Genomic DNA, 21,870 nt, shown 5'->3' on the forward strand with positions numbered 1-21,870 from the left:
TGCTTTCCTGTGTTCTTCCTCTCCTTTATAGTCTGTTGAGACTTTATAGGAAGTTGTGAAGATTGTTTCCGGGATCATGTAGTCAGTCCCCATTTCTAACAATGGGTGTCTGATTTTATTGATTATGGTTGTATGCCCGAATTGTTTGGTTCCTTTCCAATTTAATTGTTTTTGGAGCCTAAATGAGCTTTTCCTAGCCTCTCCTTGTATGAATATTTCAAGTGGAGGTAGGTTTAGCAAGGTTTCTAATGCGTTTGTAGGGGTTGTTCTCATCGCCCCTGTGATACATAGGTTTGCTAATCTTTGTAAGCTGCCTAATATTTGGGTAGCTACTTTTTGTTGAGCTTTGTTCCACCAGATTAGTGATCCGTAGGTTATTCTGGGTCTTATTACTGCCGTATATAGCCAATAGGCCATTTTCGGTTTTAGTCCCCAGGATTTGCCTAGGGTCCTTCTTGTGGTCATTAGCGATATACCTTTATTTTGCCATTTGGCTCCCCCTTGTAATAGCTATTGCTGAAATACGGTATTAATCTATCTATCTATCCCCCTGCTTTCAAAGCTTTGTTCCTTTCTTCAACTTTCGTGAATGAGAATCTTTTCATAAGGAACCAAGCACGATTAGTTTGCGGGAATGCTCATAAATCGTTCATTTCCAACAATTTTCCATGGACACATTGCCTATTTTTCTAATTTCTGGCACCGAGTCTCATACAGGAAATTCGACCCCAAGGGTGGTCGGCGAACCTGTGTGATATATAAAAACAGGTCTAACTACAACAGTTGGAGACTCGGAAGAAAATTAATCCCCCCGAGGGCGAAAATACATAAATCAGGGGAGTCGCAACTTTTACTGCGATAAGGATTGAATTTTAAAAGATCTAATGAGAAAAAAAGGAACGGAGTTGAGCGTAATATTACATCTTGCTTCTTTTCAGGAAAAAACGAGGACTTGGCAATATAATTAACTTTAAAATTAAATTATATTTTATGAGAATTTTGAATTTTAAGGTATTCGTCAAAATAATTAATTTTTAAAACGTTCAAATGTGTATCACTATTTGCGAATCGACCGATTGATCTAAGTTAGTTCGACGAAACGCATTGATTAGGATCTGCTCCGCCTGTACCCGCTTTTTATCTTCTTAAGCGTGCTTCCGAGTTCAATTATTTCATGTTTTATTCACAACCATCATGCCTACATGAACATTAGTAAACAGCTGTGTGAACAGTTAATTACGAAGACAAGAATGATTTATACACTCTAAATACCATAAAGTTAGTTGTATTACAGCGCCAGTCTTTTTTTAAATCAAATTCATTTGGTCATGATTTTGATTTTATAAATTCACTAGTTTTCGTGGTCCGCTTGACCAATTAATTAAGGTTTTTAGTTGAGATAAAAAAGTCAGTGTCACTAGCGGGATTCGAACCCACGACCTTCGGCTAGATACGCCGCTACTCTACCACTTGAGCTATCGTGACCTCGATCCACTCCCACTCGTGACACTGACTTTTTTATCTCAACTAAAAACCTTAATTAATTGAAAGACATTAATTGGTCAAGTGGACCACGAAAACTAGTGAATTTAATAAGATAAAATGAAGTATATCTTCACTAAACCTCTCCGTGGCCATTTCATTTGTCGCCGAGAATCAAATAGATTAAAGACATTTGAAAAATGGCAAAAAGGAGGGAAAATTCATAAGGTGGGGTTGAGATGGGAAGTGTCCGAGTGGATCGAAGTCACGATAGCTCAAGTGGTAGAGCAGCGGCGTATCTAACCGAAGGTCGTGGGTTCGAATCCCGCTCGTGACACTGACTTTTTATCTCAACTAAAAACCTTAATTATTTGATTTTATAATTATGTCAATGTTTCTAACTGACTGTCACTGTGATAAGTGGTGTTCGTCATTTGTAATTAATTCTGTTGTTCAAATTCTTGGAAATGTTAGAAAGAATGTTCATAAGATACATCTAACAATAAAAATGTTGCGATGAGGTCGGAAATTTTATGACAATCGAGATCATCTCGTATTTCTCACGGAGCCGTTTGACGGATAAACTCGTTACAGGACTGACGCACGGTTGAAATATTTTTAAGCGGAAAGGTGTGATCGGATATCGGTGGTGTAGTGTGATTGTCGAGAGGAAGTGAGGTGAAACGGAGGTATGATTAGAGGCAGACCGCAACTGTCTACTGGAAGAGAGACAAGAATGTTCATCCTGGGGCTATTACAGCAGGCGACACGAGTTTTTCATGGGAATGAACTATAAGCCATTTCCCGATGGGCTTAAAAGCGGATTCAAAATGGTTTCATTTTGCACACGTGCAAAAGACCTCGGAGTAATGAGGAACACGAGCGACTAAACAACACAATAATTAATGCTATTTGAGTAAATAACGCACAATGTGGGCAGTTCATTAGGTGAAAATATAAATAAACCTTCTCCAAGTTGAAACGTTTAGTAGTCTTAGGAGATTTATTAATAACATATAATCAAAACAAAATTTTCAAAGCAGATTAAAAAACCAAATCAATAGATTCCATAGATTTCTTCTTTAATCGTCCTCACTGTCACTTATATATGCTCTCTTGTGTGGATCCGCCTGTACTCTATCTAACTTTTAAGCAGTCATAAGGAATAATTTAATATTGATATTTCTTTTGGCAACGGTTTCTTTATCATCGTTATAGTTTCGATCTCTCTCTCTTTTTCCTTGTGTAAATATCAAGCATACTCACTCTCTTTTACTCTCTTTGTCAGCCACTCTCTTTTTCTTTCTTCTTATCACCTATGAAACTATCAACAGTTTTTCTCTTTCTTTTCCTCTACTCATCATGAGCTATGTAAGCTCACCCTCCCTGTCAGTATCTCTCTAGTTTTTTCTTCTCATTATCAGCTAAACTACCAACCAGGCTTTCCCACTCACACTCTCTCTCTTCTCAACATACATTCTCTCTATCTCTCTCTCACTCCCTTTTTCTCTCGCTCTTCTCACCAACAGCTCTGTAACTATTAAACAGTCTTATTCTCCCTACTAGACAGTCTCTCTCTTTATCTCTCTTCTCACCAACAGCTATGAAACTATCAAACATTCTCTCTCACTCCTTCCCTCTCTCTCTCTTCTCACCATCAGCTGTAGAAATTAAAATCTCTCTTCACCCTCCTCTTATCTTCCTATTTCCCTCTTACTCTTTTGCCTTCTCTTTCTTGCTATCTCTTTCTCATTCCCTTGATAGGTTGTTAAAATGTTCACTTCAACGACGTTCACTTCAGTAAGTCGTTTCCTATCGTCCTGTTCTGGCTACGCTTGCTGGTTGTTTCGGTCTCGGACTTTCCCGTCTGTTATGCCAAACCAGAGAGAATAGACGACCTGGGTGATCGGAAAAGACCTAATTCCATAGTGATCACCCAATAAGCAAATGTTTATATTTCTGAGTTATTGGTGAATTAGATTACGCTATCTGACGTCCTCTTTTTAACAAAAAACTTTTAGAATTAAATTTATGGCATGCTCATACTTAATATATTATTCGTTTATTGTAACTATTTTGGTAGTAATAGGGTAGACTTTTGTGTACAGGACTTACTATGCTCACCCTGGTTTTTTTTCATAACTTACATAAACGTGCAATAATTACTATTTTAATTTCTTAGAAAAGTTTAAAAAAATTTAATGAAAGAATAACTAAACAAGTCCTCAAAATAGCTAACAATTCAAATGCTAACATTTCGTTTCCTTATTAGATTCACCGTGATGTCAATTTTCGTTATGTACAATTTAAAAAGTGGCTAAGTCTTTAAAGAACTGGACATTTTTGTGTTACATATAACTTAATTGAAAAGTCTTATCTCGTCATGTTAAGCAATTAAATTAATAATATTTCTTAATATCTTTCTTAATATCGGAGCGGTCCAAAAACGTATTTACAGTTTGACCATCTCGAATTCGATTGTCTGTAATTTTACAAGAAGAAGCATGGGGAGTTAAGTCCACTCGCTTAGTTGGCGGGGGGGGGAGGTTTTTACGGCTTTTTACCGATTATGATATGCACCGATGGTCGAGTGCGTGACAGCGTTTCAACCTGAATGATCTTTCGAGAGTGAGAGCGTTAATTTTCCAATTGGTGTGACCGGTAATTACAAAGGACTTCGTTTTAACGACTGGCAATTTCCTGTAGCGACAAAGCGCGGAATATCGATTACCACCGTTTCGTTCCCACTTTTCCAAAAGTTTTTCAATTTGCCGAAGTAAAGAGAAATTCAGACATTGGACAAGTGGTTGAACAATATTAAAAAGTCGATGGTTCTGTCATATACCTGATAACAAGTCGCAAATATATTTTGAATTTTTATACCGACATACATAGGATGTAGTAATCTGACTTGAGAGGTACTGTCAAAGCAGTTCAAATTCGGACCGATCTACATAAAAAATCAGGCTACATAAACTACATAAATATTGGTTGTTTTTAACGTTTTTGACCTTGATAATCAAAAGACCTTAGGAAAATACATATTCTGCTCGTACTTTGACTAATAGGCAGGGTAGCATCGTTTTGAAACTGGAATTGTTCACTAATCAAACTTGCCAGAAGAAAATAAATCAAAAATAAATAAATTCAAAGTTCATTGTACTTGGCGAAAAGTTCAGCAGGGTTGATAAAAGCAAGTGATGCATCAAAATGAAGCAACTTTCGTGGTTGTTTCATCATATGACCAAACACATGTGTTTCATCTGCAGTCAGGTCTTCTTCTGTTGCTCAAAGGAACTAACTTTGAATTCTAATAACAAAAGAGCTAACAAGAAATCTTTACCCGCTGTACAACGGAAAAATATCTCTTACAAACCCAAAGCCTCGGTTGAGGATTACCTTAAACTTAAAATATGTCACACAGTCGACATTAGTCATCTGTTAAAAGGCCAATTTATATAAGTGTTATGGATTTTAATTCTTTCTTCCGAATTCCCATCAGTTTATTGCCAATTTTTGGTAAATTCTTAAAAAGTACACCGTTATAAAGAAATACTTCCCATCTTCGAATCCTCTAATCTATACCCCAAACATCAATTTCGATTTAGGCGTCTCAATTGTTAAACAGTGGCATCTGGTTGAGGACAAGTTGCTCGTTAGCCTGTTATGTCGAACAGGCTTTCGATGACAACTGTTCTGGAAATCAAGGGCATTTGCACACTTCCTCGTCCTTACGCCAATTGGTCGGATCACCATAAGATGAACAAGGGAGTCTCTCAGGGCAGCGTTCTCAGCTACACAGTATACATTGCTGATATCCCTTCCCTTCCCAACACCACTATCCCGGTGACATTGCCGTTATGTCCTCGAACTCCTACCAGTCAAAGCTTACCGAACCCTCCAGACACATCTATAATTCATTGTACAACCATTTTAAAATTGGTAAATCAAAGTAAACATCACAAATTCCCAAAAATAACCTTCACCCTCCGTCGGTCATTCTACCTCCTATCATCCCTTACCTAGAATATAATGTACAAACTATTCACCCGGAATCCAAATAAACGACATCACACGATTAGAACTGCAATAACGTTACTTACCATTACTTAAAAGACTACCTGAAAACGGATCTTTCTATACTCTTCCTTGACAAGGAAATACTCATATACAACTCAACACTGATACCAATATGGGCATACGGCATAGAACTATTGTTTAAACCTTCCGATCTCCGCAGGATTCAGACCTTACAGTAACAAATCCTTCGATCCATCGTCAAGGCCCCGTTCTATCTTCTACATATTCTAACGGTGTGAAAAATAACGAATCAAAGTAAACATTCTCACCGTCATCCGCTATCTAGCCTACTGAACCGACGATACCGATTACTTAAAAGACTATTAGATCTAAACTCGCATATTTCTCATCCCTGTATTCTATTTTGAAAATAAAATGAAAAATACAATATAATCCATTATGAAAACGTTATGTGGAATAAAGTTACTTAAAAAAAGTTTGAAGGTTGATATATTATTTTTGCATGTAAATAAATCGGCAAAATTGGTTGAAAAAATAAACATATACCCATTAATGATTTAATTTGACTAATAAGGCAGTTGTGAACATGTAAAAATTACAGCTCAATTTTCAGTTTTTAAATTTTTTTTTAAATAGACATTTTGATTTAAATGGGTTAATGAATGCTGTTTTGATATTAACGATATTCTGTAATGAAGTCAGCCGGGGACTTTTCGCCTTTCGCTTTTTTACACAATAACATAAGCTTTTGTAGCTAAGCCAGGCATGGCTAACATACGGCCCACGTAATGAATTAATGTGACCCGCAAACAATTTATCAATAAAATTATGTACTATGCAAAAATATTTTAAAACTCGATCATGTTAGAAATGTAGTTGTGAGATTGAATTTCCGACGATCAAAAGGATTAAATCATAGACAATTTTTTGATCTCCTTGAAGAATTAAATTCTAGTCATTTAGATGTACTATATTACAATAAAATCCTTTGATTGTTTTGTAAAGGTTTTAAGACGTGCGTGGGACCTTCAAGAGAAAATAAAAATATTTTTAATGCTTAAAGAAAATGAGGATTTTCCTGAATTATTAGATTGAATTTGTGATTTACCATTTTCTTTGGGTATTCGCAAACATTTAAATAAACACATTAAAAGGGAAAAAATGATTTGCCCATGATTTAATACAGAAATTAAGAATTTTTAAAATGAAGCTTAGCCCTTTTTCCCCATATCTGGCTGAATGCAAATTTGATCATTTTCAAACTTTACAGGCCATATCTTTAAGTATTTTAAAAGAAAAGGTTCAAACATTTAATAAAAATATCCTTGTGTTAATCACACAATTTCGAGCGGAGATTTGATTGCTTCAAAAAAATTGATAAAATTTTATCTATTATCCGGAATTTTCTGTACAAGTTGATGACGTTCCTTTTGATAGACAATTATAAATTATTAATTTGCAATGTAATGAATTATTACACGAGAAATATCCAGAATAGCAAGAAAATTTATGTAATTTTTATAAGCAATTGAATAATGAAAATTGTGGAAATTTAAAAAAACTTGACAAGACGTATTTAGTAATCTGTAGCTTAACTTATTTGTGAACTTATCTTTAATGAATTTGAATAAAAGTATTTGATCAAGATTTACCATTGGAGGCTTAAGGTTACTACAAATATAGAAGTAGATATCTAAAAAAAATAATATGCGATTCAAACCACTGAACACGTCGCATTACTTATTATGTTAATTTATTGTATTGATTCACTCACGATTATTCATAAACAAATTTCATAAAATTTTGTTTACTTAAAGAAATAAGTGATTTGTTTTACATTTTTTTTCAATTTTAGTCGTCAAAACTTTTCTATTCAAGCAACCCTTTACTCAGAGCTAATAAGCTTGTTTGCTCTATAGAAAACCAGTCAGAATTATTGATACACGTCAGAAGGTTGATGATCAGCAAGGAAATTATTTGTTAGAAGATTAACCTATTAGCTTTATAGATCAGGCTAATCCTCAACATTAATATTTCGCCCGGCGCGTGAAAATATTTTTTTTTTGCCCTGGGGCAAATACGGTTGGCCATGCCTGGCCTAATCCCGAAGAATTTGGTCTGGTTTTTAATTGGTTTTGTTGAAATTCGTGATGGTGTGTGCATGAATTTCATAATTTACTTGTTAGTATTGACCCGGATTCAGAAGATTTTTCTCAAATAAGTATTTATTTTTATAAAAATGTAAAGGTTATTGTATTTTTTTTTTTTTTTTTTTTTTTTAGCAATTACATTCTCCATAGCACTATAGACCTAAACATATTCTAATTTTTGATAACAGATAAAAAATTGAAAGTAAGGTGTAGCCAATTATTAATAAGTGCAGGTTTAAATGTATTCTCCGGCCTCTTTCTAATATTATCGACGGTTTTATAGAATATTCAGGTCACATTCCGTATTTTATAATTAACTGAAGATGAAGATTCGCATGTCTGTTCTTGCTGGAATGAGACCAGGCCACGTTTAAGTAAGCGCGTTAACAAATCAGTCGGCCTTGGTTCGATGCAAGTTTTAACATTTCAGAACCAATTATAAGACCTTTCAAGTTATTCCAGTTCAGACAGAATGCTGAAAAACCACTGGATTTGTTGCTTTTAATCGGCCTGAGTGCTATTTACAACTATACACTTTTGGTGGTGGATTCGTATACGCCAGATTCTACGTTATTTGCCGACACTTTTCTAAACTAAGATGTTTCTAATATGCAAATCCGAAATCTTGAGATGCTCGCACTATCCTTTGTACAGAGTGGACGAAAGAGTCCGTCAGGGTAGCGTCCTCGGCCCACTAATGTACTCAGTGTATACAGCAAATATCCCTTCTCATCCCGACATCAAACAGAGAATACGTATATTTTGCGAAATTTTAATGAGTTCCAGCGGTTCGTAGATTTAGGGAAACTTTTAGTCCTTTTTTCATGAGAAAGAACGTATTAAGTAAGTGCCGTTGTCAATAGTGTAACATTTCAGAAGGAATTGCATTGTTTTCGTATTATCCCAGTTTAGACGAAATGCTGAAAAACGTCGGATTTGTTGATCTTAATGGATATGAGCGCTTTTTATTTAAAACTATCGTATTTTGGTTTGATGGATTCATTTATGCCGGCTTCTTTGTTCTTTGATGTTTCTTTTTTCATCTAAAGGTGTTTCTAGCATATAATCTGAAAATATTAGACGCTACTACTTAGTCAATAAGTATATATTTCGTGTTATTTTTAATAATAATGTTATGAAACATGGCAAAAAGAGGTGAAATACGAAAGGTTGTAGGAGGATTTGATGCCCGAGTAGGTCGAAGACACTTAGCTCAAGTGGTTAGAGCAGTGGCGTATTGAGCCGAAGGTCGTGCGTTCGAATCCCGCTCGAGACACTAACTTTTTCATCTCAGCCAAGACCTTACACAAAAAGAATAGTTATTTTTAAGGAGTCCCTCAAGATTATACATTCAAAGACAATAAAAAGGTCTTGTGAAAGGGAATCCCATTCTTCAACCAGAGCGATTTTAAGCTTTTTAACGCTTGATGGACGTCTAATGCGTGTGTTTTTCACATAATTGTTCTATAGGATTCATGTCAGAAAACTTTATCCATTCGTTGTGGTAATCCCTATATCTACCAAGTGATGGGTGACAACTCGAGTATACTCGGTCCCTAAGGCCAGCGCTTCCAGAAGAGCTTTCTCAATAGACCGTAGTGCAGTCAAAGATCCATTCTGTATGGTAATCAGACGAATATGGTCATAACTTAACTGTGCATGAAAAGGCTGTGACTCTTGGCGAAGAAGCGTTCTCCATATCATCACACAAAGTCCCAGTCATCTGATGCCTACAAACCAAACCAGCACTCATCCGAGAAGAGAACAGCCCCCATTGTTCAAGTGTTCAAGCGAGGTTGATTTGCGATGCTACTTCAGTAACAGAGAACCTGATGCGGGACGTCTAGAGACTAGGATATTCTCACGAAGCCTTCTGATGTTTTAGAGCTCACCCTTACATTACGGACCGTTTGGAAGTGACTATCTATCAAGAAAGCCAGTAAAAGCAATGAAATGATCATCTTTAGCCGTCCAACATCGCGGTCGACCACTACCTTCTCTTCGATGCTTAGACTTCTGATAGCTCGAACCGCTATAGGCCATCGTGGATGGTAGAGCGCGGCACACCCAGGACTACTTAACGATACGTCCGTCGAAGGCATAAGTATCTACCCGGGCCAGATCTTCTCGACTTAAAAACATGCATTTTACTCAAATTTACTGTTTCGTAAAAATAAACCGATAAACTCACTCGACAGTTAGCTCTGGAAGGGATGAAATTGAACTGATTTTCTTTATTTTTAATGTAAACAGTGTAAAGTAGTAGATTAGTTACACTCTATAAAGGTAAACACAACCATTTATTTATTAATGTTAGGTTTAATTTTTAATATAATAATTAATACCTGGTTATTATGGACAATTTACAAATAAATACTTGTGCCTTGTTTTTGAGTGTATTTTGTAGAATTTTTAATGTGTCCCTACAGATCGTAGGTTTCGACAAATTTTTAGCCCTTTTCTCATGAATAAGAACGAATTAGGAAAGTGCCAAAGTCAATAATAGGGTAACATTTCAGAAGCATTTATAAGATCTTTCGAGTTATACAATTTTTGATAAAATGCTGCAAAACCGTTGGATTTTGCTCAATTTTTAACTACATATCTTCTTTTGGATCAGGCATGGCGGTTCTTTGCCTAGTCTAATGTTTTTCCTAATATTCAAATCTTTAATATTTAAGATGCCAATGAATCTGAAGTCTAAATTTTGTATTTTCAATTACTGCTTTCAATTTCATTCGAAGAATTGTTTAGCTCTATTTCCAGGGATAACAACTAACTATGTATGTTTTGTTGTCAATTGTTTAACTTCGTTTAGAAATTTCATAAAATCATCGTGAAAGAAAGGAAATTGTGCATGTATTTACTCTCATCTCACTCTGATCCTCCAGGTACATTAATTAATAAGAATTTACCTACATGTGATTCTCTTTTATAGGAAATCGTTACAAACCACACAAAGTTGGAATTGTAAATATCAGCTGTTGTGCTAAACAATCGAAAAATTTCTTTCACAGGGGTTAAACCGAACGGCATGCATAGGCAATAAGAACTAATTACAATATAATAGCAAAAAATTGACCCTTATAAAAATCGTTGTTCTGGGGTTGAATTTGCAAATTTAATTCAATATAAACACGATCGGTACGCATTAGGCCGTCGAAGAGTCAATTCTTTTTATTTGACCCACTCAAATATATTTCAAGGACATCTGTGGGAATTCGCGTCCCAATCTGGCTAAAACAGGATCGCAAAACCTGTCAGAATACCACCCGAGAAAGAGAGAGGATTTGGACATTTTGGCCGGAGTTATTGGCTAAGTAAGTGACTGGTCACCGAGGTGCCCTTGGCATATTCGAAAGAAAGGAACAGCCTAATTATTTACACCGAATATTCGTGCCTTTAATCGAAATGACTAGTTTTATCTCCTGGTAATCCTCCTTGCCCCGGTCGATGATCCCGACTGTAATTAAATGAGTAGAAAATTTCAACTTTCTATCAATTAACGTTGATTTAGCAATTTGACTTTTGTAAAACCGAGTTCCAATCGATAGCAGTTAAACTTATAAAATGATGAAAGCAAACACAGTTTTTTTAATGGTATAATAATGGTAAGTTTAATAAAAAAAAAGGTATGATAATGGTCAATATAGATAAATCTTAATTAAACAGTCCAAAAACATTGGCCTCGATTAATTAACATTTATGAAAGGAATTGGTCGAGACAAAAAAGTCAGTGTCACTAGCGGGATTCGAACCCATGATCTTCGGCTAGATACGCCGCTGCTCTACCACTTGAGCTATCGTGACCTCCATCCACTCGGACACTAACTTCCCATGTCAACCCCACCTTTGGAATTTTCCCTCCTTTTTGCCATTTTTCAAATGTCCTGTAATCTATTTGATTCTCGGCGACAAATGAAATGGCCACGGAGAGCTTTAGTGAATATATACTTCAGTTTAATTATTAAATCTATTACAGTTCGTGGTCCGATTGACCAATTAACATTTTTCAATTAATTAATATTCATGAAAGGTATTGTTCAAGATAAAATTCTCTATAGTCTATGCAGACCGGATCTGGTCTATGAAGACAGAACAAGCAGGCACAAGGCACCATCTTCGCTTTACTCATGTACAAAAGTAGATGTAGATACACCATTCAGGTATGTAGTATACTGCGCCCATAAGAGCAATTGTATGCTATGTAGTGAGCTAGCACACCGGTGAGTCCTAGTCCATTAAGGAACTTTAATAGTAGGCCCAGTTTCAGTGGTTGAATTTGTTCTAAGTTTACGTTGTACAGCGCAAAAGACTTCCTCATGCTGGCAAATATGGCCACAGTTTGTTAGCAGGTACGTTGGTGTTTGAGTGAGTACAGCTCACTTTTTGAACAACTCTATGACCAAAATCTGTCTACTTCTCATGTAGTCTGTAACCTCTGTCAGGTACTGAAGACGAAGCTGATCGGAGCTTCAAAAGCGCTACTAAGAGAATAAATTTATATGCCATATGAGTTTACTAATTAAAGCCCTATAAATGTCCTGTTATCGCTTCATTCTCACTTTTTTCCCATCCAACTTTCACATTTTTCCGTATTTGTTTCATTGTGTACATAATTTTGACTGTGTAATAACGCTGGTCAACTGAGCTTTGGATGTTTGTTGTGTTTTCTTTTAATATAATGATAAATTGGCTCTGGAAAGGCCAAAACCAAGAATATTTATATTTTCAAAAAATTAACATTGATAATACAATATTTTCTTTTGCCACTAAGTACCATCTATGGCAGTACTAACTACCATCTATATCAGGTTACATTTGCATAAAGTAACATTGATAATACAATATTTTCAAAAAATGGAAAAACGAAAATCACGAAGTGCCTTGACAACCAAACTTCACTCGTATAATTATAGGCGTTTGGTTATTTATAAAAAAATTCTATTATCGGCTCTAGTAATATGTGCTATTTACCTCGTATCCCTGCTTGACCATGGACTGCCTGGGCCAGACGTACTCCTCCTTCGCGTGCGGCCCGCATTGCTGAAACAGAGAAAAAATAGTTTCCTCAAGTTTCGTGACATGTCAACCGCTGTCAAAAAAGGCTCAATATTTGTCGGAGGGGGGCCCGTTTTCTTCCGATTACGAATTCCCTTCCATGTCGAGAGGGAGACAAGGCGCTTGCGATTATTATTTACGACTTATACCGATGAAACCGGCGTGCCAGGTCACTTTTGACAACTCGAAATCGTTGCAAATGACTTTCCATACTACTCGTGTTAGCATTTGTTTCAAAAGGCTTATAAATATGTCGATGGAAGGAGTTTTCAATTAAATTGAGTACCACATTACTTTGGCATAAAGTTACATTTATTATATATGATTTTCATTTGACACTAAGTACCGTCTATGGCATTACTAAGTACCTTCTAAAGCTTCGCTAAGTATCATGTGTAACAGCATTAAGTTATCATTTATAGGGTTATTTTAATTTGGCACACTTTGGAATAAAGTAACATTAATACTAAAATATTTTCCTGCAGACGAAGTAGGTCCCATCTATAGCAGCACTATGCACCATCAGTACTAACTACAACAGCTCTAAGTACGTAGAAATGATAAATGGTGGAGTGAGTGCTTGTTCAATATTTTTAAAAAGATAGTTCCTATTCACAGTAAGTTGTTTTCAAAGATCCGGATTTCGAGCCTACAGCTCATCATCAGGTTGAAAGAGCTCTACTCGAAATCCGGATCGTCGAAATCTACTTACTGTGAGTAGGCTCTAAAAACAATCTATAGCAGTACTAAATACCATCTATAAGGGAACATTGTTTTAGCAATAAGGGGCATCTATAGCACAACACTGCACTGATATGAAGTAACATTTATATAATATTTTTTGGACTAGTACTATCATCTGTAGCAGCACTAAGTATCATTTACAGCACTCAGAATTTTGATATACTTTGGCATAACATTCATACTACTATTTTTTCTCTTGTAAGTAGTCCCATCTATAGCAGCACTAAGCGCCATCAGTACCATCTAAAACAGCAGTAAGTACAATCTATAGCAGAACTAAATACCAACTGTAGGATTACCTCTCGACACGACACGCAAGAATGACACAATTACACAGAAGACAAACACTTTGAGCCCTGAAGATGATCTCAATAAAGATCGAAACGTTGGCACGATAAAGAAAATGTTTTTCTGAAACCTACATCACACCAGACCGCATCTCACGATTTCTAAATAAATGTAGGATTAGCACTAAACACCATCTATAACGGAACATTACTTTAGCAGTAAAGGACATCACAGAACAACATTGCATTGCCATAAATAAACAATTACAACACAATATATTTTTGGACTAGTAGAAACATCTGTAGCAGCATTAAGTTTCATTTATAGCACTCATTATTTTGGCATAATTTGACATAAATTAACATTTTTACTACAGTATTTTCTCTTGTAAGTGGTCCTATCTATAGCAGCACTAAGCACCATCAGCACTAACTATAACAGCTCTAAGTACGTAGAATTGATAAATGGTGGAGTGAGTGTTTGTTCAATAACTAATTCAATTAAAAGCCATTTATAACAACACGATGTACCATTCATAGCAGCACTAAATATCATCTTTAAAGCCTATGGCACAATATTCGTTGCCATAAAATAACATTTATACTACAATATTTTCTGTTGGACAGGGTAGGTCCCATCTATAACAGCACTAAAAGCCATTTATAACAACACTATGTACCATCCATAGCAGCACTACATATCATCTTTAAAGCCTATGGCACAAAGTATCATCTATGGCACAATATTCATTGGCATAAAATAACATTTATACTACAATATTTTCTGTTGGACGAAGGAGGTACCATCTTGGCAGCACTAACTACCATATAAGGTAACATTACATTAGTATATAGTACTATTTATAACGCAATATTACAATCGCATAATGCAACATTGATAATACAATGTTTTATTTAGGCACTAATTATCATTTATAGCAGCGCTAAGGACCTATCGGACTTAGGAAATTTGTTCTGTCAATAACGTTTGTCGTTCTAGTTGTGAATTGATGACGGTGTATAAAAAGTCTAAAAAAACCTGTTAGCAAGTAATGGACATTGAGGTACGCAAATTAAAAATTTTCAAACGAAGAACTATTACAGCCAGATAACTAATTGAACGCTACGGTTCACTCGGTCCGACAAGGCAGACAGGTTTTTAAATATCAGGTTGTCAGAAATAATGATACTGATTTGGAGCTAAAAGCCAAAATCGAGTCGCCTTGGCCTCTTGAAACATTTGCTCCTTTCCAACATCGACTATGGCCTACCTAAACGCTCTTTGTGCATCTTGCATATCAAGCAAGTTCACTTTCATCTTTGTGGTTTACAATGTCCCACAGGAGGGAAATATAAAAAAAGGACCGGTTCCATGTCCTCAAGCTGAGTGTAGTTGGTTGCGAACAATTAAATTGGCCACTTTTTCTTTTTAAACAGATAAATCGCATTGGTGCATTTTTCAATTTTTTTTGCTCCGCACTTGTATATAACGGGTTAATGTCTTAATTATTAAAGAAAAAATATATTTTTTCTTAGAAAGTTGTATAAAATTGATAGACTGCATGGCACACTATTTAATAATGTTGACAATATTTTATTTGGTAATTACAATATTTCTGTATATCTTCTTGTATCCTGGGTACCAGGACACAAGGCCTTTTGGGTAACGAAAAAGCAGACAGACCGACTAAAGAAGGATCTGCAAGACTGTGCATATTCCTTGAACCTATCATGGAATAACAAAAACCAACACAGAATCCTCCATTACAGAATGGATCTTAAAAAGATAAAAGGAAAAGTGGATAAATTCTAGGGGCGCAAAACAACTCAAGTTATACTAAAACTACAAACCTCATAAAGACACACTCACTGCTGCTATTGGTGAGGGCCGGAGGAGTGATAGGACTATTAACCGGCCACTGGAGTGTAATTAAACACCTACTCAACATGGGCCTATTCAATGATGACCCCATTTGAAGGTTATACAAAGAGGAGGAAGAAACAGTCATCCATATCAACTTCGAAAGCACAATAGATCTTCTTAAGTCGAGGTGCAGAAGGCCTTGTTGCCGCCTCTTTAATCCGTATCACTATCATCTTCGAGTGTGAAGCAGCATGTTAATAGAGATACCAGGTTATACAAAGAAAGACCAGGGAATGGAATTGCACCGACGCAATCAAAAACTTAGTACTTCTTAGAAGAAGGATCGAGTTGATTGCACTGAGCTAAGGAACTAGGAAGGTACAAAAAGCCAAAAGGCGGCAGTGCCCGGGGTGCGGAAACACCCACTTCCTAGTTCTATCATCATTATCAAACCGTCAAAAACAATATAAACACAAATCGATTGATACAAGGTTACCTGTGAAACCAATAATTTTCCCGTCCGAATTAAAAGAAAAAAATTATAAAAAAACAACAATCCTGAGTATTTATATTTATCCGTGTATTTCTAAATAAGCGTACACTGTTTTACATCTATGTGAGCAGTATAATTAATCATGGGGGTCAAAGGATTTTTGACAAAACGTGAAGGATTAGCTTGGCTGGATTTTTATAATCAAAACCTCCACTTAAGATAGGCGGAATGTGTAAACAACGAACTTATGTTAGAAGACCAGTAGCTAGGCCTGACATGAACTAAAATCTTTACTGCATACCCTGCGGAATTCTGAAACGTCCGAAGCGATTCCACACATTAAGAGAGCGTCTCGAAGTTGTTAGTCACACGGCTGAATACGAATCGTCGAATTATGCGATCGGTTTGAAATTTGAAAAGCTGTCGCACAGATTGGCTCAGGTTTAAGTTATAATTCCGGTTTGTTTCATTTCGTTAGATGAAGCCAATTGCGTTGTCTAATTGTTTATTGTAAGAGCGACCGTGACCCCTTCGGTTTGATTGTGCAGGTCACTCCTAGCCCACCAAATTATCTTCTTATGAACGCCTAGCTAATTGCAAATGACTAAATGATCAATTCAAATCCTAGCCGAGCCTTATCGACGGCACCTTTAGAGATAATACGCTGGTGGCATGTTGCAAATGACACTTTCTGCCAGATGAAAAATGACTTCCGTACATCGCTAGAAGCTTCTGTCTTTATGCGGTATTTCAAACTAACAGATGTTCAAATGTCATCAAGATCGCACTACCGTTCAATAAAATTAAGCTTGCCTTCCTTCACTTTCGTGTTTATCTTCAATCTGTGAAAGATTAAAAAGACATGAATCCGCCTAAATGCTATACATGCGCGCGAGATATCAAAATCGTCATTATCTCTCTATTAACAAAAAATTCATTATCATCACGTTCTGATTTATGTTAATACAGTAATTGTAACTGTTGTTTTAATGTTTGTGAAATCCTAATGTGGCTGTATAATGTAGTATGTAAACATTCTAGGGAGTAGCAACCGTTTTGGGAACAAATCCATTTTGAATTATTTATCTATCTTTTTTAAAAGACAATATATGTTTCGCCTATGAGATACTTACGTTGGCATAAAGTAACATTCATAATACAATATTTTCTTTTGCCACTAAGTACCATCTATAGCAGTACTAAGTACCGTCTACAGGGGTACATTATATTTGCATAAAGTAACATTGATAATACAATATTTTCTTTTGCCACTAAGTACCACCTACAGCAGTACTAAGTACTGCTACTAAGTATTGGGGTACATTACGTTTGCATAAAGTAACATTGATAATACAACATTTTCTTTTACCACCAAGTACCACCATCTATAGCAGTACTAAGTACCGTCTTATACGGCTACATTATATTTGTATAAAGTAACATTGATAATACAACATTTTCTTTGCCACTAAGTACCACCTATAGCAGTACTAAGTACCGTCTACAGGGACACATTACGTTCGCATAAACTAACAGTTTTGATATTATACAACATTTTCTTTGCCACTAAGTACATTACGTTGGCATATAGTAACATTTGTTATGCCTTATTTTTCTTCAATACGAAAGACTTTATACAGGGCTCTATTACGTTCGCATAATATGTACAAACACACATACATGTGGTGCCGGTGTTTTTGAAAAGTATGTCGTTTCAGTCATTATATAATATGGTTATTTTATACTAAGCACCATACCAGTATTAAGTACCGTATATATCGTTACTAAGTACATTTTTACATTGCTAAGTTTCATACATAGCATCAATAAGTATCATTTATAGAACTGCATAGTTTTGATATAAAGTAACTTGTATAAAACACTAGTTTCTTTTCGCAATAATTACCATCTATCGAACTTTGGAATAAAGTAAATTTATTACATAAATAATCACGCACAAAATGATTTGTGTAGCCAGACCAAAAACATATCCATGTTAATGCATATTTATCAGATGCAGAAAATTAATCAAAATTTACTCTTTGATCTACCCATCTACACATTTATAATTCTGAACGTACTCTTGGGATTTTGAAGCATTTATGGAGACGAATGTGACATTTATAGATAAGATACTTGGTGCGGAGTAACACACCATAATATTTTGTCAAACTAACATGTGTTTTAAGAAACCTAATCTTCGATCTTTTGTTCATCTGAAATATTGAAAAGAAAGTTGATTCGATTTACATGATTTTTACGATTAAGAAAATCCGCCTGCCGTGAAAAAATGATTAAAGTAATGAAACGTTATTTGGCATTTAGAAATTATTGGGTTGTCCGGAAAATAATGCAGGATTTTGGTATTAAACAAAAAAAAAGAAACTAGTTACTTTAAAGCAATGTTCTTTAATCAAAATAATTTCCCATACTCTCAATACATTTCTCCCAACGTGTTGGTAACTTATTAATTCCGTCTGAGTAGAATTCAGAATTTTTAGAATTGATAAAGTCAATAAATGCATTTTCCAGTTCCGTTTGATTTTTGAATATTATGTGTTGTAAGTAGTGGTCCAGGTGTCTAAAAAAATGGTAGTCAGTAGGCGAGAGGTCCGGAGAGTAGGGTGGGTGAGGCAAAGTTTCATAGCCAAGCTCCAATAATTTTTGTGACGTTACACGTGACACATGTGGTCGAGCGTTGTCATGCAACAAAATGGGCCCTTTCCGATTGACCAAAGAGGGCTTCATTACTGCCAATTTCTGATGCATGGTATTAATTTGGTTACAGTATGATTCAGCATTGATGGTTTCGCCAGGATTTAAGAAGCTGTAGTGTATTAAACCAAATGAAGCCCACCATACCGTAACCATTACCTTTTTTTGATGAGTTGGGGGCTTTGGAAAATGTATTGGAGCTTCTCCTTTGTCGAGCCACTGTCCAGAACGTCTAGTGTTATCGTAGAGAATCCACTTTTCGTCACATGTAACAATTCTGGCCAGAAATGGGTCATTTTTGTTTCGACAAAGAAGTGATGCACAAACATCAAAGCGCTGATTTTTTTGGCGATCGTTTAATGAGTGTGGAACCCAATTTTCGAGTTTTTTCACTTTTCCAATCGCCTTGAGGTGGTCAGCGACGGTCGTTTTACTGACTTTGAGTTGCTCTGCAAGTTCTCGAACAGTTGTTTTGGGGTTTTCTTCCACCACTGATCGCAGAACATCATCATTAAGAGAGGAAGGCCTTCCACGACCTTCTTCATCTTCAAGGCTGAAATCTCCCTCCCGAAATTTTTTAAACCACCTTTGCACAGTGCACTCATTAACACAACCCTCGCCCCAGACTTGGTTAATGTTTCTAGCCGTTTGGGCTCCGCTTCGGCCGAGTTTAAACTCGTAAAAGAAAATCGTACGAAATTCTCGCTTTGACATTATAAGGATGACTGAATTATTTCCAAGTAGCGGAATGCTACAGAGGTAAACAAACAATATCATTTGGAAGAGGATTAATAAGTGTTGACATTCATACAAATGAGTAATCCTGTAAACGTAAACAGAATATTTTATATAGATTTTTTTTAATGAAAACTTAAAATCCTGCATTATTTTCCGGACAACCCAATAATTGTTCAAGGATACATTAATCTCAGGAGAGCCCACATCCAGTCAATCTTTTGATCCTGGGCTCTAATTACCGGTTCTCAGCCCCACCTGCCTCTGCATACGGGCTTCACTAATCTGGGTAAGCAGTGGATTAAAAAAAATCAAAACTTCAATAATAAAATATTATTAGCCCTCTTTTAGTTAATTACATTTGGATAAGGATCAAAATTCATGGTTATAATTCGATTCATTTGCTCTTGAATTATAAATTAGTTTTCCCATAATTTAGTTTCATCCTTTTTTTCTTTGTTTACTGTTTGCAAAGTTGTAGCACGAGAGGAAAACATATTCTTTTCTTTGGAACTGAACGAATCCTTTATCCTTCGCGTCTTCTACGTTCTTCCTCGCTATTACGCCTTCAGAGCCTAATCGATTTTACACGCGATTTTGACAACGAGAACATCGGATTCCTTAAAATCCGGAGGGCACATCTCACTCCAGCCAACGGCCATTCATGCTTCTGAAGGAATTTACTTATGAGGTTTATAATTCTGTTTTAGTACGTCGTAAATTTAGACGTAAAAACAATTTTTTTAAATGTTTAATTTTTCTTTGTGCAAATCTGAGCGTACGAGAAATCAAAATGTGTTAAATACAAAAAAATATCTTATGTCAACTTCCTTAAATTGTATTTACAAAAATTCACTTACACGTTCAAGAGTAAGATAAGATGGATATTTCTTTAGAGTCCCGTGGATTTAAAAGGATTTTTATTATGTTTATCTCGATACGAAGAAGCTGAGAAAACGATCTTATCATTTTCGGTAATGCAACATTTTAAAACAAAAAAACTATGTTCATATATATAACATTGTGATACATAATGCATGGCGGGGTCGTCCGGGAGGCCCTTTCATGTCAAGAGCACGACCTGTAGATGCCCCCCTCCCACCGAGGGGAAACGAGGAATTGTCTTTACCCGAGTGAGAATAAGTCATACGCGGTTGACATACATAATCCGCGCAGGTTCCCCTTATGCAGAGAAAGTTAGCTCGATGTCCCCCACATAATAGAAGCTTGTCATACCTTGCCTCCTTACAGAGAGCTTGTAGGCATGCGGCCGGGCCTCCTGTGGCAGCTTAAGGGCATTCTACCTAGTACCTCACCCTAAAATCCTACATGTCTGACATTTACTTCAGAGGTAGCCAGGGCATAGCGATATGTTCTATCTAACCTACCCAAGCTGACACCCAAACGTCTTTCTTCTTCTTGGACTTTTCCTTTACTCGACATATTGACATTCCTATCCTTCCCGAAACAATTTCTCTGATTTTTGCTGACGGCACAGCAATCCTTTTTCCGAATAAAGAACCTTCAAAATCATTTGCAGTGCCTCGACGTTTGGTCTAAAAAGTGGAGAATTAAAATAAATGCAACGAAGAGCCAATACATTAACACAAGTACACATAATACTACAATACCTCCTGATTACTTTAACGAGATTTCACTACGTCCTGTCGAACTACTTGGGACTCCACCTGGACAAACTGTTATGACCACTACTCGAGCCATTAATGCGTGTTGTAGAACACTTATGGAAAATAAAATTAAGGGAAAATATATTAGAATTTTTTCTGACAGTCAGGCTAGTCTTAGGTCATTATAAAAAGATTTGTCAACCTCTAGACTGGTGGAGGAAACTGTATATCTTATTAATAGGATCCTTCCAGGTTTGAGAACAAGGTAACCCTTATTTGGATACCAGCACATAAAGGACACCATGGCAATGAAGAGGCGGATAGCCTGGCCAAAGAAGGCTCGAATACTGCGTTTGTCAGGCTACAACCGGTATTATCTCACTCTATGAGCACAACCAAAGAGAATATTAAAAACTGGGGTTTGAAACAATTCCTTAAGGAGTGGAATCTATCCCCCGGACATAGGCAATCGAAAGAGTTTGTTAAGGTGATTAAACCAGCAGAATCGAAATGACTATTCACTAACTCAAGGAAGGGAATTAGGAGGCTGATAGGTATTCTGACGGGTCACTGCCCACTGAGAAGTCATCTCTCCGTAATGGCTATTCTACCAGATCCTTTTTGCCGTTATTGCGAAATAAAAGAAGAAACGGCAAGACACTCGCAGAGT

At 36.1% G+C, this 21,870-nt stretch overlaps 1 protein-coding gene across 6 annotated transcripts in view; it reads right to left on the minus strand.

Annotated features, from left to right (window-relative positions):
* The window catches only part of LOC106666508 (zinc finger protein rotund-like), a 352,459-nt gene that overhangs the window by 152,158 nt on the left and 178,431 nt on the right, over positions 1-21,870 (minus strand). For 5 of the 6 annotated variants that reach the window (XM_014393760.2, XM_024225721.1, XM_014393761.2 and 2 more), the window contains one exon: positions 12,651-12,719. The exons of the other annotated variant lie outside the window; for it this stretch is intronic. In XM_014393760.2, the coding sequence (XP_014249246.2) occupies positions 12,651-12,719 (69 nt within the window). The remainder of the gene's footprint in view (positions 1-12,650; positions 12,720-21,870) is intronic. 6 annotated transcript variants of the gene reach the window in all.

This window comes from Cimex lectularius, unplaced genomic scaffold, assembly GCF_000648675.2.
Source record: "Cimex lectularius strain Harlan isolate CLEC.00 unplaced genomic scaffold, Clec_2.1 scaffold90, whole genome shotgun sequence".
Classification (NCBI taxonomy): domain Eukaryota; kingdom Metazoa; phylum Arthropoda; class Insecta; order Hemiptera; family Cimicidae; genus Cimex; species Cimex lectularius.